The following is a 26,884-nucleotide window of genomic DNA, read 5'->3' as shown; positions in this document are numbered from 1 at the left end:
ATTTTAAGTACTCTTCATTCCTTTGTGTAGACCCAGGTTTCCATCTGGTATCACCTTCTGCTTGAAGAACTTCTTTTACATTTATATTTTTTGTCTGCAGATAATGAATTCTTTCATCTCTTGTATGTCATAAAAAGTCCTCATTTCATATTTGTTTTTAAGGATACTTTTGTTGGGTAAAGAATTCTAGGTTGACAGGTTTTTGGGTTTTTTTCAGTACTATAAAGATGTTATTCCATTTTCTTCTAGCTTATACGGTTTCTGATGAGAAACTTGCTGTAATCCTTATCTTTGTTTCCTTGTATTATATAAAAAGGTTTTTTTTTTTTGTCTCTGTTTGTTTTTAAGATTTCTTTTTACCACTGGTTTTAACCAATTTAATTATGATGTGCCTTGGTGTAGTTTTCTTTGCTTCTTGGGCTTGGAGTTTGTTGAGATTCTTGGATCTGTACAATTAATAGATTTCATCAAATTTGGAAAAATTTCAGCCATTATTTCTTCAAATATATTTTCTGCCTCTGCTGCTTCTTCAGATTCTCTAATTATACATGTATTAGCCTATGTGAAGTTGTCCTATAACTCACAGATGCTCAATAGTCTATTATTATTTTAACCTCTGTGTTTAATTTTTATTTATTTATTTATTTGTTTGTTTGTTTATTTTTGGCTGTGTTGGGTCTTCGTTGCTGCGCGCAGGCTTTCCCAAGTTGTGGTGAGCAGGGTCTACTCTTTGTTGTGGTGTGCGGGCTTCCCATTGCAGTGGCTTCGCTTGTTGCAGAACATGGGCTCTAGGCACGTGGGCTTCAGTAGTTGTGGCATGCAGGCTCAGTAGTTGTGGCTCATGGGCTCTAGAGCACAGGCTCAGTAGTTGTGGCACACGGGCCACACAGGGATCGAACCCGTGTTCCCTGCATTGGCAGGTGGATTCTTAATCACTGAGCCACCAGGGAAGCCCCCTCTGTGTTTAATTTCAGATAGTTTCTATTGCTATGTGTTTTTCCTTAAGTGTCTAATGTGCCATTGATACTATTCGGTGTAACCAGTATAATTTTCACATCAGAGACATTAGTTTTCACCTTAAAGTTTGTTTGGGGTCTTTTTTATACCTTCCACATCTCTTACGAATATGTTCAATCTTTCCTCTAGTTTCCTGAACATATGGAATACGGTTATAAGAATAACTGTTTTTTGTCTACTAATTTTAACTTCCATGTCAGTTCTGGATCAGTTTGGATTGACTGATTGATCAATTGACTGAGTTTTCTCTTCATTGTGGGTTGTATTTTCCTGCTTCTTAGCATGTCTGTTATTTTTTTTATTAGATTCAAGGCAGTGTGAATTTACCTTGGTGGGTGCTGGATATTTTTGTATTCTTATAAATATTCTTGAACTTTGTTCTGAGATGCCATTGAATTACTTGGAAACCACTTGATCCTTTTAGGTCTTGCTTCTGCTTTTGAGCTTTGTTAGGCAGAACCAAGGAGTGTTTATTGTAGATGTAATTTTTTTCCATTTCTGAGGCAAGGCTATTCTTAGTATTTTACCTGATGCTCCGTAAATTATAAGACTTTGCTCTCTGGTTGATGGGAATAGGCACTATTCCCAGCCCTGTGTAAGCTCTGCCTATTGTCCCCTGTAATCCTTCTGAGTGGTTCTTTACCTGGATGGTTTCTTCACATGAATGAGCTGATCAGGACTCAACTGAATACTAGAGAGAGGAGCCTCTGCAGATCTCCAGAATTCTCTCTCTGTGCAGCTCTCTCTTCTCTGGTACTCTGCCCTGAAAGCTTAAGCTACCTTAGCATCCCTGGATTCCTAGCTTCATCTGTTCAACTCAGGGACACCACTAGGCTTTGCCTGGATTCCTTCTCCCCGTTCCACAGTCTCTGTACTTTCTCTAAGCAGTGTGCAAGGGCATTCATAGAGCTCACTTCGTTGTTTTCCATCTCTCAGGAATGACTATCCCATCCATTGTCTGAGGCCCAATGTCTTGAGAACCATTGTTTCATATGTTGTTTTTTTTGTTATTGTCCAGATTTTTGGTTATTTCAGGCAGGAGGGTAAATCTGGTCCCTGTTACTCTATCTTGGCCAGAAGCCACTGTATAATCATTTCCCTCTTAATCTCTTTTATTTACTCATCTTACACTTTAATTCCAGAAAAGTCAATCCTGCTGATGGTTGCCAAGAGAGCCAGAAAAGTGGGCTTCAGCTGAAACACTACTACTACCTACACCCAGAATCTGGAAATACATAAAATTTCCCAGCTATGATTTCTCTTCACTCATTAGAGGAGCCTATAACTATCTGACCTCCATGAGGGCAGAGACCCCAACTAATGCAACTCTATATCTCCAGCATCCAAAAAGGTAAACAGATAAAAGTATGTTTTTCATTAGGCAAAACTAAACATAGGAATTCTATCATATCATCATCCTCATAAAAGTAGCTATGTGCTTAGCAGTTTACTTACATTATCTTATTCAAACCTCACAACGATCATTTTAGGTGTGCATCATTCTTATTTTACTGATAAAGAAACTGAGACTTGGAATAAATAGCTTCTATAATAATACCATGCAACTAGTTTGTGGCAGAAATGGAATTCAAGTGACATCTCTAACCATGCTCTTAACCTCTATGTAATACTATGTTCTATAAAGTTTTTCTAAACCACAGGCTTCCTTGCTAAAAGGCTAACCTCAGATTGTGCAGTCTAAAGTACTACACCTACCCATTGTGTATTCAGGGTTCTCATACATCAATATGGAAGATTTCCACCAAAGTACCTATTATTACTTTACACTTACCTGCTTCACCTCACGTGAGCAGTGGTGAAGAAATCGGTTCTGGGTGATCTCATGAAATGATTTATGCAGCTTGGTCCCAAATTCCTGTGTGTCAGCTGCCTAAAATGGGCCAGAGACAGAATATGTTGAGTTCCAGTACTGGCAACCAAAGGGTAAGTACCCACAGGAAGTTTATATGGAGAGAGATCGAGACTAATAGAAAGGCAAACCACTGACATCCTTCATGTTGTATTAGAAGTTTCCTTAGTTCCTGTGGACACAGGATAAGTAGAAAGAAGGTCTGGGATACTTGACATGAGACAGGTAGTTGTGGCTCCTATATATCTTCCAATTTCTGTTACCTAAGCAAGATCTTTCAAACAAGGTCTTTGTTCTCCTATCTCTATAGGAGATAAATATCCCAGAGATCCATCTGTTCGTGAAGAGGTTATATAAACTGCTCTCCTCTAAAACAAGTTCCAAGAGAGCAGAGGTTCTACTGAACAACTAAGGCTGATATAGGAACTTTTCCCCAGATAAATCTTTCAGGGAGGAAAGGAACAGTAATTTAGTTTGCATCCATTAAGGAATGGGTAACAACCTCTACTTTTTAGTATAGAATTGTATTGATAGGATATTAGAGTTAAAAGGGGCCAGAGTAATCACCTAATACAACACACTAATTTCATTTCATTTTATTTTTATTTATTTATGTATGTATGTATGTATGTCATGAAGGAAAGTGCAGTGTTTACTGTAAGGCACCATACAAGGAGTCCAGGGTAGCTAATGCTCCAAAAAACCTGAACTCCCTGATGGGTTTCAGGGGGGTATTTTTAAAGGCCAGGTGAAGGAGGGAGTCGCAGGTTATGTGATCAGCTCATGCACAGTTCTCTGACTGGTTGATGGTGAGGTAACAGGGTGGTGTCACAGGAGGTAACATTATCAGTCTTCAGGCTCCAGTAGGTCTGGGGGCTACTGCTCATGGTCATCAAGTAGTTAGAATCCTCCATTTGGTGAGGGTTTTTAAAACATATATAAAACAACTCAGGAAATGTGCATCATATACTGTTATCTAGGTACCTCACAGAGGAGCTAAAGCAGAGGACATGGGTGGAGGGGTCTTCCCCTATAGGAAAGGCCCCATAGGGTCCTGCTCAGTTACAGTTTCATGCAGCTTTCCATAATTCTATTTAGAACAAAATACATATGCATGCTCGAGCAATGAAATATAAATTGCATAATTTCAGTAATGCCACATACCACTTAAATGCTCTTATATTTGCATTTAAAACTGGCACCACACAGAATGAAAATGAATGATAAAATTTATACAAATAATGTAAAATTTTAATTTTTCTTTACTGAGAACATTAACTAGCAAATAAAAAACACCAGACAAGTCAAATGAAACTGCAGAAGAAATTTAAAAGCTTTATACTTTACTATCTTTACTGCTTCCCCCCTTTTTTGCATTTTGCAAGGGCCCCCAAAATTGTGGCGCTACCCCTGACTATAAAGGAGCAGCCCTGGGGAACTTGGGGATGAACACACTAATTTTATAGATGAGACAACTGAAATTCACAAAGGAGAAGTGACCCACCCAAGATCTCATAGCCAGTTAGAATGAAAGTTAGGGCTGACTTTCACTGTGCTACCCACATGACCCAGAAAGTTGAAGCTGTGAGAAGATGCACTAGATTATAAAGGTGTTATACATTTTGACCCATTACCATTTATAGAAATTTATTCTAGGAAATAATTCAAAAGAAGCAAGCGATCACATATAGGTATTAACTGAAGTACTATTTGTTGGCAGAAAAAATGTAAACAACTTAAATGTTTGTCATTAGGGGAATGGTTTATTAATTAGATTAAACTAATACAGTGGAATATTGGTTAACCAATACAAATTTTAAGACTGTTGAAACAGGGGAAAAGGTCAAATTATATATGAATATAAAATACTTTGGTTATGACTATATAGTATAATGTATATGAGATAATATGCAAAAATTAAGTGATAAAGTTTATTAGTTATTATTTTAAATTTTATGTATATTACACTATCTTTTCAAGAAAAAAAGTACAAAAAAATGAAGTGACATGGAAAGAATGTGTTACCCCTCTGATAATTTGGTCAGCACACACTGGAAGGAAGGAAGGAAAAAAACCAATATTTATTAAGAATCTACCATGTGTAAAAATGGGCAGAAGACCTAAATAGACATTTCTCCAAAGAAGACATACAGATGGCCAAGAGGCACATGAAAAGCTGCTCAACATCACTAATTATTAGAGAAATGCAAATCAAAACTACAATGAGGTATCACCTCACACCAGTTACAATGGGCATCATCAGAAAATCTACAAACAACAAATGCTGGAGAGGGTGTGGAGAAAAGGGAACCCTCTTGCACTGTTGGTGGGAATGTAAATTGATATAGCCACTATGGAGAACAGTATGGAGGTTCCTTAAAAAACTAAAAATAGAGTTACCATATGACCCAGCAATCCCACTACTGGGCATATACTCAGAGAAAACCATAATTCAAAAAGACACTTGCACCCCAGTGTTCATTGCAGCATGATTTACAATAGCCAGGTCATTGAAGCAACCTAAATGCCCATCGACAGACGAATGGATAAAGAAGATGTGGTACATATATACAATGGAATATTACTCAGCAATAAAAAGGAATGAACTTGAGTCATTTGTAGAGACTGTCACACAGTGAGGTAAGTCAGAAAGAGAAAAACAAATATCGTATATTAACACATACATGTGGAATCTAGAAAAATGGTACAGATGAACCAGTTTGCAAGGCAGAAATAGAGACACAGATGTAGAGAACAAACGTATGGACACCAAGGGGGGAAGCAGGGGTGGGGGGGTGGTGGTGGGATGAACTGGGAGATTGGGATTGACATATATACGCTAATACATATAAAATAGATAACTAATAAGAATCTGCTATATTAAAAAAATAAATAAAATAAAATTCAAACAAATAAAATAAAATAAAATACTAGCCATTGCATACTACTTAAGACAATTTAAGATGAAATGTATTAAAACTTAAAACTTTAGCATTAAAAAAAAAAAAGAATCTACAATGTGTTATGCAGGTTCACACTTAGCTCTCAACTTCATAATTACCCTGTGAGGTACTATTATTTTTTTCTAATTTGTAGATGAAACTCAGAGAAGTTCAGTACAGGCCTAAGTCCACCTAGCTAGTAAACAAATGAGCCAAAATTTGAACTCAGGCCTTTGATTCCAAACCCTGTTACACTATTCCATACTGCCAAACACATGTAATGCTTATGGTTGCTCATTTTCAGTATATTCTGTTGCCATGAGGTAATAGAACATTCTTCAATAAGAAACTGGGAATCACTGATCTAATCCTAGCTCTGCTTATAACTACCCGTATGATCAAAAGGAAACAGAAATTTTAAATAACTTGTTTTCTCATTTATAAAATAGTATACGCATCACTATCCATTCAACAAACATTTCTTAAAACACTTACTTATGTAGAATCACAGGAGGATCAAAGTAAATAATGTTTCTAAGAGCACTGCACATATTACTCAGATAGGTAGTAGAATGTCATTAAAACCCTGGCACTTTTAAGCATCCCCAACCTCCTACTAACTTGAAGCGTCTGGAGGCATGTCTTTCGGAAGCTGCTGCTTGTGCTTCCAGTCATGATACTCATGATGGAATTCACAGCCACTGAGAGTGAGGCCTGTAGTTTCTGATGAGCCTAGAGAATAAAACAAGGAAGCGGGAGACCGCAGTTTATAATAACCCCAAACTGCTGGTTCAGAGAATCACAAAGCGACCAAAGATTTTAGTCAGAGCAGGATTTCAGAAATTCTTCCCCCTCCACCAAAAATACTTACTGAGATCATGACAAAGGACACTTAGACTTACTGACATAGATACATTCAGAAAAGACACGTAGTAAGACACTGAGCAACAAAACAGATATACTTACTATTAAAAAACAAAAAGCTTTAAGCTTTACCCTTTTAGTGTAGTTGACTTTTCCCTGAAAAGGAGGCCATATGAAGTAAGAAATGTGTTACCAAAAGTACACAGGATGGAGGGATTCAAAAAGTCAGGTAAGAAGACAAAGTGATGTTATAAAGGATTAGGAAATGGCGGAAGAATGTAAGATTTAATGAAACAGCAGCTCTAGAAACATGTGTGGGAAGGGGAAATATATAGATAAGATAGCTATGCATTGATGTAAGCTTTTATATATAGGATGGATAAACAACAAAGTCCTGTATAGCACAGAGAACTATATTCAATATCATATGATAAACCATAATGAAAGAGAATATAAAACAAGAATGTATATATATGTATAACTGAATCACTTTGCTGTATAGCAGTAATTAACACAATGTTGTAAATCGACTATACTTCAATAAAAAAAATTTTCAGGCCAAGTGCATGCATGTGCTTTTAATTTATCCAGAACTTATAGTCAATAATATAGCACTTCAATGTGTGAAAGAGGGAAGAAGACATTAATGACACTACAAATTAATATACAAAAATACTTCAGGGCTTCCCTAGTGGTGCAGCGGTTGAGAGTCCGCCTGCCAGTGCAGGGGACACGGGTTCGGGCCCTGGTCTGGGAGGATCCCACATGCCGCAGAGCAACTGGGCCCGTGAGCCACAACTGCTGAGCCTGCGCATCTGGAGCCTGTGCTCCGCAACAAGAGAGGCCGCGATAGTGAGAGGCCCGCGCACCGCGATGAAGAGTGGCCCCGGCTTACCGCAACTGGAGGGGGCCCTCGCACAGAAACGAGGACCCGACACAGCCAAAAATAAATAAATTACTTAATTTAAAAAAAAAAAAAAAATACTTCAATGTGTAAAACCACCTAGAATGAATATAGTGTCCTGGGTTCAGTGTTTACTGTTCCTCTTTTATAAATGTTTTCCTGTCCCCTGGTATAATGGGAGTGGTGAAAACAAACTAACAGGCAGGCAAAACCAAGCTCATTTTGCTTGTGAAAAAACACACTCACATCGTAAGTCACGTGTTCCAAAAAGAAAATAAAATTTGTTCACACTCAAAAAAAAAGAAAAGAAAAGAGGTATGTTATCAGTCATTTTCCCTGGTCTACTGTTCTGCCCGTATTTATTCAAACTCACCTACTAGGAGATAAGACTAAGCAAGCTGGTTACCGTGACCCATCTAAGTTAAAGCCCGAGTTCCTAGGCTAGATTCAGTTTATAAGACCAGCCCAGGTGGGGACTTCCCTGGTGGCGCAGTGGTGAAGACTCCACACTCCCAATGCAGGGGGCCCAGGTTCGATCCCTGGCCAGGGAACTAGATGCCACATGCATGCCGCAACTAAGACCTGGTGCAACCAGATAAATAAATAAATATTTTTAAAAAGATCATCCCAGATGACCAAAGAGGAGAGGAAGAAGCATTCAGGGAGGAAGGGCTCTCAGGCCCTGTCTGCCATATACTCTATCTTTTTCTTAGAGAGAGGAGAAAGGGAGTTGTGAATTTCTTATTACCTTGACAGCCTGGTGATGCTGCTCCAAGGCCTGGTCCACAGCGACCTGGATGGAATCTTGCACCACACTGTGGCTCTCCGTGAGAATGGCACCGAGATGAGTTGTGAGCAAAGTGTGGACTCCTAAGGGGAGGCAGAATGTTGGTAACCTTGAGTGAGAATGACCACTTCAAGACTGCTGTTCATATGCTGTGAGTCAGGGCTGAGAATGGGAGAGGCCGCTTGAAAAAAGAAGCCACTTCTGCGTATCCACAGATAATTACTTTTTTAGACAAAAACCCCCAGCAATTTACAAACCTACCCAATTCCCACTTACAAATGAACGAAAGCTCACTAAAATTAAAGTGAAGAATGACATTATTTTTGAAGAATCAAATGAGGAATCCTGTTTAATTCATATCAGAAACAGAAATATATGCTATATACTATAAACAATGATACTGGTGGCTCCCAAAGGAAAGGAAAAACCTGGAGAGTATGTCTAACTCTACTCTGTTCCTATTTGAGCGTCACTGTTGTGGTGAGCCATTGCTACTGTCAGGGTATCAATCCTTTTAGATACGTTGTGGCATAGAAAAAGTTAAGGGCTTCCCTGGTGGCGCAGTGGTTAAGAATCCGCCTGCCAATGCAGGGGACACATGTTCGAGCCCTGGTCCGGGAAGAATCCCACATGCTGTGGAGCAACTAAGCCCGTGCAGCACAACTGCTGAGCCTGCGCTCTAGGGCCTGTGAGCCACAACTACTGAGCCCACGTGCCACAACTACTGAAGCCCACGTGCCTAGAGCCCATGCTCTGCAACAAGAGAAGCCACCGCAATGAGAAGCCCACGCACCGCAACAGAGTAGCCCCCACTCGCCACAACTAGAGAAAGCCCGCACACAGCAACAAAGACCCAACGCAGACAAAAGTAAATAAATGAAATAAATAAATTTATTTAAAAAAAAAAGAAAAAGTTAAAACTCACAATCTGAGAATTGCTGGTATAAGGTCTTTTTAAATGAGGGACTATCTCTGATAAAGTAACCATAGGCACCACTGCTCAGCATCCTTCAGAAAAGCTAACACGTGAGACCGATGGGCAAAATACGTCATTAAACAATATGCCAGCACTGATGATCCTGATACAACCAATACAGGAAGACAAATTTATTTTTTGGGACACCTGGAGAAAATGCTTCTTAATTAATCTTTCTTCTTTCAGTGTTTTTCTACTCCCTGTATGGTCTGTTCAAAGGTAAGGCTGGCTGGCTTTTCTCAGGGCTGCAATTAAAATGCAAGTCAGGGGCTTCCCTGGTGGCGCAGTGGTTGAGAATCTGCCTGCCAATGCAGGGGACACGGGTTCGAGCCCTGGTCTGGGAGGATCCCACATGCCACGGAGCAACTGGGCCCGTGAGCCACAATTACTGAGCCTGCGTGTCTGGAGCCTGTGCTCCGCAACAAGAGAGGCCGCGATGGTGAGAGGCCCACGCACCGCGATGAAGAGTGGTCCCCACTTGCCGCAACTAGAGAAAGCCCTCGCACAGAAACGAAGACTCAACACAGTCATAAATAAATAAATAAATAAATAAAAGAACGTGAATTTCTAAAAAAAAAAAAAAGAATGTCTTTAAAAAAAAAATGCAAGTCAGAAAAAAAAATGCAAGTCAGAAGGAACATTTTCTACCACAAGGCACCATGATGCTTTCCTGGAAGAGAAGGGAAGAATTGCTCTGCTCAAAAGGGTTCTGGAACTGGAATCAAGAGAACATAGATTCTAGCGTCAATTCTACTATCAACTAATAGTGACCAAGTCACTTCACTTTTCTCATTTTAGTACAGAAAGTGTCTTTATACCACCTGCTCTCATGGGTATTTTGTGCAGATAAACTGGGATAATATATATAAAGTGTTTTGAAATGTACATTGCAATATTCAAAGAGAAAATATCGCTATTGCTATGATATCATGTGGATTACTATTTTCTATAGTTTGGTCCTAAGAATAGCCTTAAGAAATCAGTTGGAGCCCCTTTGAAAGCAGACATTTAATTAAAAAGCTATAGTTTCATCCGTAAAACTGCTGATACCACCAGATGCCTTTAACACTGTGGCAAAATGAGTTAATCATAGAAAAGTTACCATGACAAGGTAGGCAGAAGGCCAATTAAGTGATTTTCTTTTTTAAGACACATGGAAACAGACTGTAGTTCTGCACAAGCTGTTTCCTAAAAGGAGCTCTGGAGAAAGCTTTCAAGGATCTGAGAAAGAAGAGGGGGGAAAAGAAAATAAAATTACTACATATATCTATATCCATGTATCTATACCTACCTACCCTTACGGTGCATCTTCTTCAAAGGCTAGTCCTAAACTCTCAGATGTGTAAGGAAATTTTAAAAGATAACTACTATGTTTACTAATGCAGTGATGGATTTCTGTTTAACCAGTACTGAGTACCACTACCTGAAATGCTGCAGGCCTTCAGAGTCAAGCTAAACAGAGGTGTACAAACTCTCACAGTACTATAATAATGATAGGTAACCCTGGTTTCTGAGGAAGTATGTTTAATAGGATTCAGAATGTGGTACCAGATTTTATGTCATCCTAGGGAAGACTGAACATGGTGCTCCCTCTAGCAGACCAACCTTAAAAAAAAAAAAAAAAAAACTGCCAAAGATAGCAGATCTTACATCTTAAGAGGGTCTTTAGACTTGGAAGGGCCTTTGATAGCATCTAGTCTAACAATCTCATGTTAAATATATGAAAAGGAAGGATCAGATGACTTATGCAACTTGCTTCCCAAAAAATCATTAAGGAATTTGGTAGCAGAACTAAAATTAAACCCAGGTCTCTTGATTGTACCCTGAAGTCCTTTCCACCATACTAAGCTGCTTCTCTTATGAGTCTTTGTCCATGCCAGCACAGGTCAGATAATAGCCCTAGGCATTCTCACCTTTGACCTCCTTGCTGGAAGCCTCATTAGTTTGGGTCTCTTCTACGTTCCCATTCCAGGGCTTTAATGAATGGACACAGTGGGGCACCAGAGAACACCAGCTCCTCAAATAAAAGAGTTACAAGCCAGAGCCCTGGAAAGCAGTGCTTCTCTCCTAAAGAATATATACATGATGGAAAAAGGTAGGAGAGGCATGGAAGGCTGGCAGTAGGAAGAATCCCACAGGTTCAACAAATAGCTGGCAGCAATGTGAGGTCTTCTGATCTGGTGTTGTAAGCTGTCTCACTTCTCTATGACTCAGTGGAAGCAGGGCCACACCAAATAGCACTGGAACGCCTAGAGAGTAAAGTCCCAAGAAAAAACAGTCGCCCACAAAGAAAGAATAACCCAAAAACGTATCAGGAACACCAAAAGGAAGGCTTGTGAACATTTCCCCAGACATTTATAAGCTCCACTTCTTGCTTCTTCCTTCAAAGTTTAGGAGGGCACTGAGAAACACTTAAATTTATGTCTCAGGCTTTACTGGATTAAAAATGCATAAGCCAACTCTCATACTCATACTCAGTGGTTTTCAAACTTTACTATGTTTAGGAATCACCTGAGAATCTTGTTAAAAATGCATATTCTTGAGCCATACCAGATTTTTACATTAGCAAAACAATGAGTTAACCCTTGCCCAGGAAGCTGCACATTTTCAAATACTCCAGGTGATTCTGATGCATGTGTTTCATGGACCACAGAACAGTGAAATCACTGCTTTACCACTAACAGAGAGACCTTCTGATAACAGGTTATCACCTATCTGCTAGATAAACGCCAAAGGCATTTGTATGCCTGAACAAGGACAATTTCTCCCTTTCCAGAGGTTGATGTGGCAATCACACAAAGCCATTCATACCAATGTACTCCCACAGCTCCTCGTGTTCAATCTGAGATGTTGCATTAAGGCCAAGTAAAACTGATAACTTTTCTTGATTCCACTTGGAAAAGCAGTAGGGTGGTGAACAGTTCTCAAGCCTGAAATGCTTTAAAAACATACTGATACCTGAGGCCCACCTCAATCCAAGGAAATCCGAACCTCTGGGGATGAGGTTTGGGCATTTTTTAGAAGCTCCCCAGGTAATATATTGTGCAGCTGAGGTTTAGAACTACCCATCTAAGGTAATATACTCTGTAGGGACCAACAGGAAGTGTCTGCTGATTTCTGGTCAACCAAATCTGGGAATGTCATCATCTAAGTGAGGCTTCAAGATATAGATCTTTCCCGTAGAGCATATAATTTGTTTAACTTATTTAAGCAAGGTTTTTCATTGAAATGAGTTATTTTACAGAAACACATCTATTCAGATTTATGCATCATGTAAAGTCTCCTTTCTTTATTCTCTTAACATTTAAGCACACCCAAGCTGGCAGCCCCACTCTCCTATACCTACCCCAGAGTTCCATTTTCTGGACTGGAAATCCGCTGTGGAAGTCCACGAAGAGAAAAAGCAGCAGAGTTTGTCCCTGGGGGTCCATATTCTGAGTCTGATCCCCCTCACTGGATTCCACCTGATAACTCACATCTGGAAGCACCAAATCTAGAGGACAAGATATTACAGAGTATCCTAAGTAAAGCCTTCAAAATGCTAAGTGAATAAAGAACCTATACCTCAAACAAAGAGGGATCTGAGATAAATCTAAATTTGAACACTCCCTTCTCCTCCTGAATCTGTTTCTCTACCCACACGATAAAAGCAAATAATAGTGACTCACAGGAAGAACATCAAAATAACAACTGGGTGTATAAAATACAAACCAAACAGCATTCCTTAGAATTTACTGGGAAGTATTATACAGGAAATTCATTCACTCCTCATGTAACTTTCTAAGGTAGGTATCACTAATAAGAGGCTAGTAAAAAGTAGGTATAGCTAGTAAGAGTAATGATAATGATAACAGCTAACTTGTATTGAATGCTTACCACGTGCCACGTACCACATTAAATTCTTGGCATGTACTATCTCAACATTCAGACTTCACCACACTATGGCATGGGACATAGTCTTATGCTCTTTTACAGGCAAGAAAAGAGGCACAGGTAGGTTAAATACGTTGCCCAACATGAGACAGGAAGTGGTGGAACTGTTTTAGACTAACTCCAAAATCTGTGCTCTTAACCACAGAATAATATTTGTATTCCCAAGTAATCTGATCCCTATGGTCTTTTTCTAGAATATAATCACTATAGTCCTAAATTCCATCCAGATCCATATAGAGAAGTACCTCCATGTGGATCCTGGTTCTGTAATGAGGGAAGGTGACATGTGCGGACATTTTCTACGCTATTCATTTCCAAAATTAACTGAGCAAGTTTAGGCATCACAAATTGGCAAAAAATGAAGGAAATCAACAAAGCATGAAAATAAAAATGAAAGAGAAAAGGAGATATGGAGAGCCCTCGAGATTTAAAAAATCCTGATGGCATGACATCCCATCTGTTAAGACCAAAAAAATTTTTTTTTTTTCTCAGAGACATCAGTGGTTTAATGGATAGGGGGATCTTACATGTCTGAAGCAAGGTCCTGGAGTGATACCCCACTGTGTGTGGCAGACAGCAGGCAGAACATGGTTATCAAAATCTGGAGAAACTATTCTAGATAGACATTCCCAAAACATAATTATTCCTATAGAGTTTACCTAAAGGCGCTTATCTCATTTACATTTACTTAAAATTTCATCATAGCAAGATATTTTCCTTGCTGACAAATTTGCAACAAATATGGTCTTATTTGATCTCAAAATAAGCCTAGGTACAACAGAAGTATTATACTTAACACTGATGACTCTAAAGACATGTCTATATTAATCAAACCAACAAGTTTAAGCTAGCTTCAATACCAGATTCAGTACTGAATATTTCCCATATCACGTCAAACTGAAATTAATTCTGGAGTTTCTTTCATATTTCTGAGCGTTTATATGAGCGCTTAATTTCTCTTAAGCCACTTAAACAGAGCTCATCCACAAACCAATCTTGGCAGTGCCATTTGGAGGCAGAGACACCTCATATTTATAAGGTACACATAGACACATTTATTTATATGGACACAGAGATCTCACAGTTTTCTTGCTAGAGTTTAAAAAGGCCTTTTTTTTTTTTTTCTTCACTCTCAGGGATCACAGGTAATTAAAGTTCCTGAGAGCCCAGGTAGATTATTTACATCTCAAAGACACAGGAAGAGAAATACCAATTCCTTCTAGAAAGCTCACTTCCTCTAAGGCCTATGCAAAAACCAGTTTTTAGAACGTCAGAAGAGTCCCATCTTGGACGTTTTCAGGGATTTTTTTCAGTTTCTAAATAGCCAATTCAGTTTAAACAAATAACAGTAATAGACAATAATACATATCATTCACTCACATTCACTTGCCTCACTTTCAGAGGAACATGAATCACCATTCAAGTTACTAAGACCCTCCTAGCGAGGGTTAAAACCAGGAAGAGAGAACAGGATTTGGACTCAGGTACCCAGACACTCACACACACACCCCCAAGATAAAAGCCAAACCAATTCCAAAAGGCTCTCTTTGGTACAATAGCAGAGCCATTAGGGGACACTGTTCTCTTAATACATCTTCCACAGTTTGCCAGGGAAGAGGAGTAGTAGGTGCTCCCCCTCATTGGGCCAGGTGGTGCGGTAGGCAGCCATTACCCAAGGGAGCAAGGAAAGCACTTCACCCTCATTGATGGCCCCATATAAGTGCTAAGGGGCAGCCCACAGCTGTGGCCACAGCCTTATTAAGACGAAACATTCTTTCTTCACAAAACCACTTACCTCCAGAAGCCTGAGGACACTCTTCTTTCATTCCGCCCTCTGGAATAACTACCTACTCAAGAAAAAGTGTCTTACCACGAGGCCTACTTCCAAGATGAAGATTCTATCTTTCCCCCGGAGGTACTTCCCTATACCGGCAGGCTTCAATCTTCTCATACCAGTCACAACTCTAGAATACCTCCTCGCTACTGGTGAACTTCCTCAGGATCCAGTTGAACAGACTGCCTTCTAAATTTCAAAGGATTCTAGCTAACAACAGTCAAACTCAAGACTATAAAGCTCCTAGACATCAGCTCATGGTTGCATATTCCTATTTCTCAGTTTTATTTGTTGGTCTAATTATTAAGCATCCAACTTTCAGTATGATTCACCCAAAGCCAATGTGGTTAGGCTCTATATGAATAGTACAGTCAGGTTCCTAGGTTTATTACTATATGGTTTATACTCCTGCCTTGCTTTTATGTAGTATTATAATTTTTCTAAGTAATTTTATATGGATTTTTTCATTTCATTGGGAAACATTTCTCTTCCGCGATAGTTCAAAGATGTCCTTGCAACTTTACTAACCTTTCTAAAACCCCAGAGTTGATGGATTAAGGTACAATAGAAACCCTCTGAACAAGTCCCTGGAAGGTGAAGGCCCACTGACTACATCAAGAGGGCCAGGAATAGAGAAGGTAGTAGAAATGAGGAGAACCATCATCAACACGTAATGCCAGAACGGTTAGGCTCTGATGGGGCTTTGCCTGTTGACACCTGTTTGACTCACTTCATGTGGAATCTCAAACTTAGCCAGACTCCCACCTGTACCCCCCAACCTAAGCCATCCGATCACTAGGCCCTATTCTTATATACACTTGCTATTTATATTTCCTTGCCTTTCTCTAATATTCTCCAGAGTTCTTTATTCCTATGCAAACAAAGAGAGAGAGATTTACCTCTATCTAAATTGAAATCCAAATTGGGCACCATACACAAGTGGTATTTCTTCCAGTTAATGAAATAAGAGGTATCTTTGAAGATAGTAGAAGCTGGCTGCTCCGGATTTGGCAATATCAGAGGCAGACCTGAAGGTCCATATAGAAATATGTATAGTTGCTAAAGAAAACTGCCAATTTTTAGTTTTTTATAACTGTATTTATATGCATAAAACAAACACAACACTGACCTGGTTCACACTCTCAGAAATAAACTAGTGTGCTAGGCGATTACATATTAAGCCTTTTCCACATTAAGGATAGGTGTGAGGTGCCAGAGATAGATCCACTAGAATCCCCAGGAATTTATTTTGGGTTTAATGAGTGTGAGCTACAAATATAGTATTGGGACAATCCGTTTATTTACTGCTCCTACTCATTAAATCATAGGTTTGAATGGTACCACAGGCTAAACACTACACTGTACTAAGTTCTGGGGATACAAAGATGAATATACAGATTTAATACTTACCGTCAAGTTATATTTATAGTATGGGAGATACATGTAAAAACCAGTAAACTGTAATATGATGTGATACATGCTAGAATAAAAGTATATACAAAGGAATATTTCCCAGTAAGTATTTGAGTATATTCAGATTGAGAGGGAAACACTTCACCTTCTGCAACCTACTCTCTAACCAAGACTAAGGAAGGTAGGCCCTTAAATGGTTTCCTTCTCTTGACTTCCCATTCCTACCCTCACCCTCCCTGTAACCCAGTGTTTCTCAACCTTGGCACGTTGACGCTTTGGGCCAGATGATTCTTTACTGTGGGGCTGTCCTGTGCATTGTAGGATGTTTAGCAGCATCCCTGGCCTCTACCCACTAGATGCCAATATCACCTCTCCCTCCAGTCATAAGGATCAAAATGTCTCCAGACATTGCCTAATGTCCTCTGAGGGCAAAATCACCCAGTTAAGAACCACTGCCTAAACTCTGTTGTCCCCTGAACCAAGGCTAATAAGACCAGAATATATATTTTCCTGTATCTTTCTGTTTTCATCCTCTTTTTCATAGGGTAAACATGAGGCATTAAGTGTGAAGATTAAAATCCTTACCCAGTAGGCACTGGGGCATTACTGAAAGTCACAACAGAGCAAAGGGAGGCAGTGCCTATAAATGAAGTCTCCATCACAAATCCAAGAAGGCATTAACACTTTAGCTGAGGCCAACACATTCACTGTTTAGAGCCAGGGGAGATTTTAGGTGCTGCAAACTCAGAATAAGAGTGGAATATCTGAAGAGTCAAAATGTGTGAATGTCTTTTAATTGGGTTGTTTAAACTATTTACATTTAATATGAATACTGTTATGGCTGAGTTTAAATCTAGCATCCTGTTACCTGTTTTCTATTTGTTCCTTGTATTTTATTTCCTTTTTTTTCTTTTCTATTTTTGGATTGGGTATTTTTTATAACTCCATTTTATCCCTTTTTTTGATTTATTAGTTATAACTCTTTGTGGTATTAACTTAGGGATTGCTTTAGGCTTTACAGTATACAACTCTAACTTATCACAGTCTGCCTTCAAGTGATATTGTAACAGTTCACTCATGTATAGTATGAGAATCCTTCAACAATGTACTTCCATTTCTCCCCTCTTGGCCTTAGTGCTACTGTCACACATTTTACTTCTACATATGTTGTTAAGTCTCATACACTGTTGATATTTTTGAACAGTCAATTATCTTTTGAAGAGGTTTTTTAAATAGGGCAAAAATCTTTTATATCTACCCAAATAGTTATGATTTCCAGTGCTCGTCTTTATTTGAGTAGATCCAGAATTCCATCTGGTACCATTTTCCTTCCGCCAAAAGCATTTCCTTTAACGTTTCTTATAATACAGGTCTCCTGGTGATGAAGACTTTGGTACATCTGAAATATTTTTTATTTTGCCTTCATTTTTTTTTTGAATTTTTGAATTTTATTTTATTTATTTTTTATACAGCAGGTTCTTATTAGTTATCTATTTTATGCCTTCATTTTTGAAAAGTATTTCCTCTTGGTATAGAATCCCACATTACCAGTTTTCTTTTCTTTTATTACTTTAAAGACGTTGCTCCATTTTCTTCTAGCTTACACTGTTTCCAGTGAGAAATCTGTGGTAATTCTTATCTTTGTTCCTCAATATGTAATGTGTCTTTTTATCTCTAGCTGTTTTTAAGATTTTTTTTCTTTACTACTGGCTTTAAGCAATTTGATTATGGTGTGGCTTGGTATAATTTTCTTCATGTTTCTTACGTTTAGGGCTCATTGATCTTCTTGGGTCTGCAGGTTTATAGTTTTCATCAAATTTGGAAATTTGGGGAACATTATTTCCTCAAATGTTTTATCTGCCTTGCCTCCCTGCAGGACTCCAGTTACACATCCCCGAATTAGGCCACTTGAAGTTATCCCACAGTTCACTGATGCTTTGTTTATTTTTTTAGAGTCTTTTTTTATTTCACTTTAGTTAGTTTCTAGTGTTGTGTCTTCAAGTTCACTAATCTTTCCTTCTGCAATGTGTAAATCTGCCATCAATTTCATTCAGTATTATTTTCATCCTGAAAATTATATTTTTTTCCTCTAGAAGTTCAATTTGGGTCTTTAAAAAATCTCTTTCATCTCTTTATTTAATATGTTCAATCTTTTTTTTTTTTAATTTTTATTTTTTTATTTTTGGCCGCGTTGGGTCTTCGTTGCCGCACGCGGGCCTTCTCCAGTTGCAGCAAGCAGGGGCTACTCTTCGTTGCGGTGCGCAGGCTTCTCATTGCGGAGCACGGGCTCCAGGTGCGCGGGCTCCAGCAATTGTGGCACGCAGACTCAGTAGCTGTGGTGCACGGGCTCAGTTGCTCCGCAGCATGTGGGATCCTCCCGGACCAGGGCTCGAACCCGTGTCCCCTGCATTGGCAGGCGGATTCTCAACCACTGTGCCACCAGGGAAGTCCCTAATATGTTCAATCTTTACCCTCACTTTTTGAACATAGAATACAGTTATAACTGTTTTAATGTCCTTGTTTACTAATTCTACCACCTGTGTCATTTCTGGGTAGGCTTCCATTGATTGAAATTTTTCTTTCATTATGGGCCCTATTTCCCTGCTTGTTTGCATGCCAAGTAATTTCTTATTGGATGCCCAGCATTGTGAAGTTTACCTTTTTGGGTGCAGAATATTTTTGTATTCCTATAAATATTCTTGAACTTTTTCTCTGGGACACTGTAAAGTTATTTGGAAACAGTTTCAGTCTTATTGGTCTTACATTTAAGCCTTGATATGTGGGACTAGAGAATCCTGTAGGCTATGGCTAACTTTTCCCCACTACTCAGGCAAAGCCTTCTTAAGACTCCACCTCATGCCTTAAGAAGTATGAGGCTTTCCACCCTGGCTGATAGGAACAGGAACTATTCCCAGCTCTGTGTGCATTCCAGGGATTCTCCTCTGTCTGGAGCTCTATTTCTATGTATTTATTTCCTCTTCAGTACTCTTTTCTATAAATCCTAGCCGTCTAGACCTCCCTGAACTCTGAACTTTGTCTCCTCAACTCAGAGAGATCCACCAGACTCCAGTTGGGTATCCCCTCCTGGTGTTGTAGCCTGGAAATTCTCTCTAGACAGTACAGTGGGGCAAACACAGGGTTCACTTGTTTGTTTCTCCTCCTTCTAGAACCACTGTCTTGCATTATCTGTTGTGTAATACCTGAAAATTGTTGTTTAATATAATTTGTCCATTTTTTCTAGCTGTTCAAGGTAGGAAAATAAATCCAGTCCCTGTTATTTGATCATGGCTGGAAGTGGAAGTTCCTAAATCCTTTGACACAATCTCATTGGCCTTTGATAACTTCCTTGCTTTCTGGCCCAACAAGATACCCAGCTCATCTTGTACATTTCTACTTTAGGCCCAGAATCAGCCACTTCTCCTTTTTAGTGAGCAGTGGTATTTAGAGAACGCATTCTGAGTACCAGGAGTGTTCATTGCTTCTAAGGTTTTTTAGTGGATAGAGCTAAGAAATATATAATTTTTAAAGTCAGAAAAATTGAGGATTCACATTGGTATTTTCAATTCTGTCTCAAAGTTACTTTTAAAAATTCTTATTTCTTTGAATTTACACTCATATATCTTCTATCTTATGCTAAAAAATTTGGTTCCTAACAATGTTACCATAATTACTTATTTGTTTTTACATAAGTATGCACACAATTTCAATATAATAATACCAATATTATTACTAAGAATCAAGACCACTTAATGAATTTTAAGAGTTCTTTGCAGTTCATTTCATCCTTAGAATATCCCACCAAGAATGTACAGTCAAAACACTATGTTCTAGTCAGTTGAATTAATTCTTCTTGTATGGATTCTGACAGTAATATAATATATAGGTAGGTTCATTACCTTTTATCTTGAAGAATATTTTTACTGGGTATAGAATTCTAGGTTGATGATTATTTTATGTCAGGACATTAACACTATTATTCTACTACCTTCTGTTGGTATGAGGAAGTCAGCTGTCAGTTTCTCTTTTGAAGAAAATCTGTCTTCCCTGGGTGATTTTAAGGTTTTCTTTTTGTCTTTGATCTTCTAGAAGGTGTGGATATATATAGATATATATTTTTTATAAATTTATTTATCTATTTATTTTTGGCTGTGTTGGGTCTTCGTTGCTGCACACGGGCTTTCTCTAGTTGCAGCGAGCGGAAGCTACTCTTCGCTGCAGTGCGTGGGCTTCTCGTTGTGGGGGCTTATCTTGTTGCAGAGCACAGGCTCTAGGCGCATGGGCTTCAGTAGTTGTGGCATGCGGGGTCAGTAGTTGGGGCACACAGGCTTAGTTGCTCGGCAGCATGTGGGATCTTCCCAGACCAGGGCTCGAACCCATATCCCCTGCATTGGCAGGTGGATTCTTTAACCACTGCGTCACCAGGAAAGTCCCAAGGAGTGGATATCTTTTTATTTATCCTGCTTGATTGTTCAGCTTGAAATCTGTTTTAGTTGCTTCAGCCATTAACTCTTCAAATATAGTTTCTGCCCCATTTTTCTCTCTCTTCTCCTCTGGAACATGAATTAAATGTACATTAGAATGTCTCACTGTTTCCTCTCACTGTGTACCTCTTCTGTATTCTCCGTCCTTTGTCTCATTTTGCTTTGTTTTGCTCAGTTTTTGCTATCCTTATATTTCAGTTCGCAAATTCAGTTATGCTGTGTCTAATTTGCTGTTAAACCTGCCTACTGAATTTCAATACTGGTTATTGTATATTTTGGTTCTACAATTTGTTTGGTTCTTTTTAAAATTATGTCACATTTAATAGTTTCAGTTCCCTGGCAAAATTTTTAAGCTTGCCTTTCATTTTCATAAACATAGTAAGCATATTTTTTTTATTTTTAAAATCAGTGTCTGATATTAGCAATTATCTGGAGTCCCAGTGCATGTTGCTGTTGCTTTTGTTTTTGTTAGCTCTTGTTCACACCTCCTTGTCTTCTCTTGTACCTGACTGTGTGTGTGTGTATATGTTAATGTGTGTATGCACATGGGAGCTGGATGTTATATTTAAGTATTTGTTAAATAATTTGAAGCATAGATGCAGTTATCTTCCTCTAGCAAGAATTTCTGTTTGCTTCTACAAGGCATCTGGGAGACTTAGAAATTTAGAATCATCTTAAACCAATTTCAAAGTTTAAGATTTTCTGGCCTGCCTAAATCAGCCCCCAAAATAAATGCACACCACTGAAGGATGGTTTATTTCAGGTTCACCTTACTCCTTAAAGTATAGCCTTTTAGTTATCCCTGTCCAAAACAAGAGGTGTCTTTAACAGCACTCCCAAGCTCAGCAGGCCCTGAACTCTTTTGGCCTTCTTCTGCGTTGATTCAGAAGTTGTCTTAGTCTCTCAGCTGCTTGCTCTAATTGGCAAATGACCCCAGGGCAAAAGAGCCCTCAGTGCTGGGCTCAGCTTTTTATAATTCCTTTCTTTCCTAAATCAGGGCCCAGAAATTCCTCCCTATTCACTAGCTGTTAGATACTTTCATGATGTCTTGGTATTTCATCCAGTCTTTGTCTTCATTAGGAGGGTTGGTCTAAATTACCTAGTTTGCCATTTTCAGAAACTGAAATCCCACCAGTTTTCATAGTTAGCTGTCTCTCTTTACTAAAACATCCCCTACCTGGAGTCTTCACTGACCATAATATTTAAAATGACATCCCCATCATTATCTCTTTACCCACATTATTTTATCTTCACTGCACTTATCACTACCTAACATCCATTTATTTATTAAATTTTCCCATGAAAATGTAAACTCCAAGAGGATAGAAAATTTGTCTTATTCCCTCTGGAGAATGGGATGAGGACGAAGGGAAACTTTCATGTTTTATTTATACTCTTCTGTATGATCTAGATATTAAGAAAAAGCATGTTTTAAAATATGAAATGTCCATGCATTTGGACACTATGCAGTGATAGTGTTTATCACTATCCTGGCTCCTTCTTCCTCCTTAAAGACGTCCTCAGCTGACATTTAACATACCAGGACCTTGGCCCTCTTCTGTTCTTGTTCTTTATACTCTACTACAACTTCCTTTACTACTACAGCTTCAATCATATAATCATAATAATACTGAACATTTATCAAACACTTATATTATGTGTCAGGCAATATGCTGGGAGCTTCACATGGATTATTATATAGTTAACCCTAAAACAAACAAATCCCAAAAGAACAACAACAAGAGAAATCTTTGCAAGGGAAAATAAATAAGTCTATGAGGTAGGTATTATTATCCCCATACTAAAGCTGAGGAAATAAAGGCTTAGGCTGGTTGAGTAAGTTGTGCAAAGTCACACAGCTAATTAGTGGTGAATCTAGCATTTTTACTCCTGTGTCATGCTCTAGCCATAGCACTATACTATACTATAGGTACCTATGGAGAAAACTCTGAGGCTCTAAAATCTATATCTCTAAATCTGACCACTTCCAGATTCCAGACCAAAATTTCTATACGGCTGCTTGCCATGTTTAAAGGATGTCCTGCAGGCACCATAAATGCAACATATGTAAAGCCAAAGTAATCTTCTTCACTCCTCAGATCTGCTATTTATAATTTCCATCTTGTTGCCAGTATCATTATTCTGTCGGCCATCTATGGAAATCTTTTTTAACAGCTTTACTGAGATTTAATTTACATATCATACAAATCACCCATTTAAAGTGTACAATTAAATTGGTTTTAGTATATTCAAAAAGTTGTGCAACCATCACCACTATCAGTTTTAGGACATTTTTATCACTCCCAGGAGAATCATTCCCCATCTATTTTCTGTCTCTATAAATTTGCCTATTCTGGATATAGAGTTCTTGACATCAACTTTAGCAATTCTCTGCCCCTAATCTCTCCCTAGCCAAACAATGAACTGGTTACCTCATCATGTTGATTCCTTCCAGTGATAAGTCTCTCCTTTCTATGCTCATCACACTTTTAATTCATGCACTTAATAGCTCTTGCCCAGCTCACTTACTTATTTAATTAGTGATTACTGACGTCTCTCTCCCACCCATTCTGTACAAGGCTGCTAGAGATTCCTAAAACATTTAATGGTTTCCCATTATATAGAGAATAAAGTTCACACTCCTTAGTGTGGCACTCAAGATCCACCATATTCAACTCCAAACTACTTTTCCAGCCTCATCTCTCCCTCTTGCACCATTCATTCCATGCTTCAGTCATACTGGATTATATGAAAACAGTGTGGCACGTGTCATATTTTATAGTTTTCAGTTTCTTGGAAAAATTCTCAAGCTTAGCTTTCATATTGGATTTTTGTTTTTATACAAATCGTACCAGCTTCTAGATACAGAGTTTATATGTTAGAGGCTTTTCTAGAATTGAAATATAAAAATCCATTTTTAAAGACAATGAATTTGAACATTTTGGTGGACTCTGTCATCAAAAGGATATGGAAGCTGAAGAAATCCTATTCAGCTGGTTGGAAAAGACCTTTGGGCAAGGACAGAGAGCAGCAGCTGGAGTCAGTATCAGCTCCCCCAACAAGCCCATTTTAGCCACATCATCAGGGATGAAGAGCATTACTGGATATCCTAGCACAGGATGGATTCTGCTGCAGAGTAATTCAGTTGTACCAAATTTTGGTGTACTGTCAAAAAACAGGTAAGACAAATTTAGCTTTTTTCCCTCTTAAATTATTTTAAAGGGAATTCAAAATTCTTTTTATAACCTCTAGCATATGCATAACTATATCATCCACCATATAAATTTTGTTGGTATAAGTAACTTGTGTCCCACTCAGTGAATCACAGGGAATGGAAAAAGTAGACAAATTGGCATTTCAGGAATTATAGCATGGCTCCTGCTTTTGCTGCCACTAATGGCAGTTTTATATTCTCAAAAGTATATTCCCTCCACTAAAATTACTCTATGGTTCTGAGCAGAAGTTTCCAAGATCATTCAAAGATCAGCATGGTGGGGGTGGGGGTCAGGGGTCCCTGAATCACAAATGGCCTAAAACTGGCTTCATGATACTTAGGTTTCTGCTTTTACACATGCTATACCTTCCCCTGAAGAAGTCTGAGGTTACTATTTGATAGGAGTAATGAGAAAAAATTGGGACATCTTTCTCTCCTAGAAAGAATCTAGTGAAATTTGGTATTTGCTTACTTTCCAACAGCTCTTTTCTAAACAGAAAAGAAATGTTAATGAACCTTTCCCCCTTTCTCTAAACTAATCAGGTCACCCAGGGAAATATGTCCACAAACATTGGCTTAGAGGCTTAAACTCTTTCAGTAAATCTATGATAGCAAGCTGTCTGCCTGTAGGGATTGTATGATGCTAGAAGATTACTAAAGAAAGATGTGGGGTGGGGGTTTTGTGTCCTGCAGATATTAAAGAATAAAACATAGTCTAATCTGAGAGGTAATTTTGGTCAAAAGAAAACAGACTGAAAAACCATAGGCAGTCTCTTCAAGCCTTAAGATCCTATGACTACCAGTGTTGATTCAGGGCATATAAGTGGAGGCAGAAACTATTGAATAAAGAATAGATTAGTTGGACTTAAACATAAGTTAGGCATTTTCTTGCTATAATTCATGTCCACTTTGGGTTCTGTGGTAATTGGATAGTACAGGAAAGCAAAGCCCAGGGTCCTATTCCATTTATTTTCCACCTCCTCCAATGGATTTTTTTGCAGTCTGAAAAAGGTAGAGGTGGGAAGAAAGATGATTTCTAAACCTATGCAAAATGCTAATACACAAGCAATAATATACAAAGAATTCCTTTGCAGTCATAGTATCTCTCTAGCCAAGAGTTCAAGTAATCTTTAAAGTCATTCCTCTCTTCTCATGTCTAAATGGGATTGGAGTTAGCAGGGTTTGTTTTGTTTCATTTACAGAAGAAATTAAGGCATGGAGAGGAGAAGGAACATGCATGTCCTCAGGTCAATTAGAATATATTCAAGGAGCCAGGAATAATAATAGTTTTCAATACAGATAGCTTAAAATTTTTACTTTCAATTTTCTTACAGAGAATCTGACACTTGGCACTAAGAATTGACAACTGAGACCATTTTCAATTTCTGCCCACATTCATACTCATAGTAAGAGAGTAAAACATGGAGAGGGACAACAATGCTTTCCCCTTCACCTCACATAATGCTGATAGTTTACGACAAGAGCAATTCCATTTGACAGGTTCAAAGTAGGTTCATTCTCTGCCCTGCAAAGCAAAGAAAAACTAAGCCATATCTCAAAGATTCTAAAGCCAATCTCTGCCTCATACAAATTTTGGCCCATGAGTACCAACCCCAGAGATTACTGAAATTTAGTAACCAATTAACCAAGGGGAAAATGTCTATTTTTAAGTTTTCTCATTTTAGTGAAAGGGAAAGTCATGAAAGGTTTAATCTACTTACTCATTAAAAACTAATCTAGAGGGCTTCCCTGGTGGCGCAGTGGTTGGGAGTCCTCCTGCCAATGCAGGGGACACGGGTTCGAGCCCTGGTCCAGGAAGATCCCACATGCCGCGGAGCAACTAGGCCTGTGCTCCACAACTACTGAGCCTGAGCGCCAGAGCCCGCGAGCCACAACTACTGAGCTCGTGTGCCACAACTACTGAAGCCCAGGCGCCTAGAGCCCGTGCTCCTCAACAAGAGAAGCCACTGCAATGAGAAGCCTGCGCACCGCAACGAAGAGTAGCCCCCACTCACCACAACTAGAGAAAGCCTGCACGCAGCAACAAAGACCCAACGCAGCCAAAAGTAAAATAAATAAATTTATTTAAAAAAGAACTAATCTAGAATAAGAAAATGTGGGAGGCGGGGTCTCAGAAAATTAGTTTCAAAGTGACTTCGAGTCAAGAAATCAAACTGTGAACCCACTGGAAATAGGACAATAATGACTGAGAAAAATTGTAGAGCCACTGCATAAACTTAAGCCATGGATTAAGGACTTACCCAAAGATCTCCATGGAGAGGATTCCATTCACCTTTACACTAAAATTAAATCTAATCTGCAAAATAAATGGGGTACGATATTTAACATGAACCAGAATAGGGATTAAAAATTTCCATACTCAATTCCTAAAGGAGAAGATATTCTTTGTATCATCTTTTTTTTTTCCATTGCACTTTCCCTAAACATACTTAACACTTGTCTGTGTTCAAATTCTGCATCTTAAATACACTGAGTTCTACATTACAATTCCAAGTAGTCACAAATTATGAGGAAATACTACCCTTTTATCCTCTGCTGTTCTCCTAATGTATCTCTTCTCCCCGTCTTAAATTAATTATCAATTTTTCTCTCTATTGTTTCCATTGTTTTCATACATGGAATATTCCA

General features: G+C 38.6%; 1 protein-coding gene across 1 annotated transcript in view; it reads right to left on the bottom strand.

Moving 5' to 3' along the window:
• C8H11orf80 (chromosome 8 C11orf80 homolog) overlaps positions 1 to 26,884 on the bottom strand; it is a 94,773-nt gene that overhangs the window by 15,014 nt on the left and 52,875 nt on the right. The window contains exons 6-13 of the mRNA XM_036861377.1: positions 26,497 to 26,552; positions 25,689 to 25,760; positions 23,991 to 24,186; positions 16,027 to 16,177; positions 12,707 to 12,853; positions 8,346 to 8,467; positions 6,451 to 6,561; positions 2,810 to 2,908 (exon numbers count right to left, since the gene is read on the bottom strand). Coding sequence (XP_036717272.1) covers positions 2,810 to 2,908; positions 6,451 to 6,561; positions 8,346 to 8,467; positions 12,707 to 12,853; positions 16,027 to 16,177; positions 23,991 to 24,186; positions 25,689 to 25,760; positions 26,497 to 26,552 — 954 coding nt within the window. The remainder of the gene's footprint in view (positions 1 to 2,809; positions 2,909 to 6,450; positions 6,562 to 8,345; positions 8,468 to 12,706; positions 12,854 to 16,026; positions 16,178 to 23,990; positions 24,187 to 25,688; positions 25,761 to 26,496; positions 26,553 to 26,884) is intronic.

This window comes from Balaenoptera musculus, chromosome 8 (assembly GCF_009873245.2).
Source record: "Balaenoptera musculus isolate JJ_BM4_2016_0621 chromosome 8, mBalMus1.pri.v3, whole genome shotgun sequence".
NCBI lineage: Eukaryota > Metazoa > Chordata > Mammalia > Artiodactyla > Balaenopteridae > Balaenoptera > Balaenoptera musculus.
Note: the sequence above shows the minus strand (reverse complement) of the source record. Positions and strands in the feature narration are given on the sequence as shown.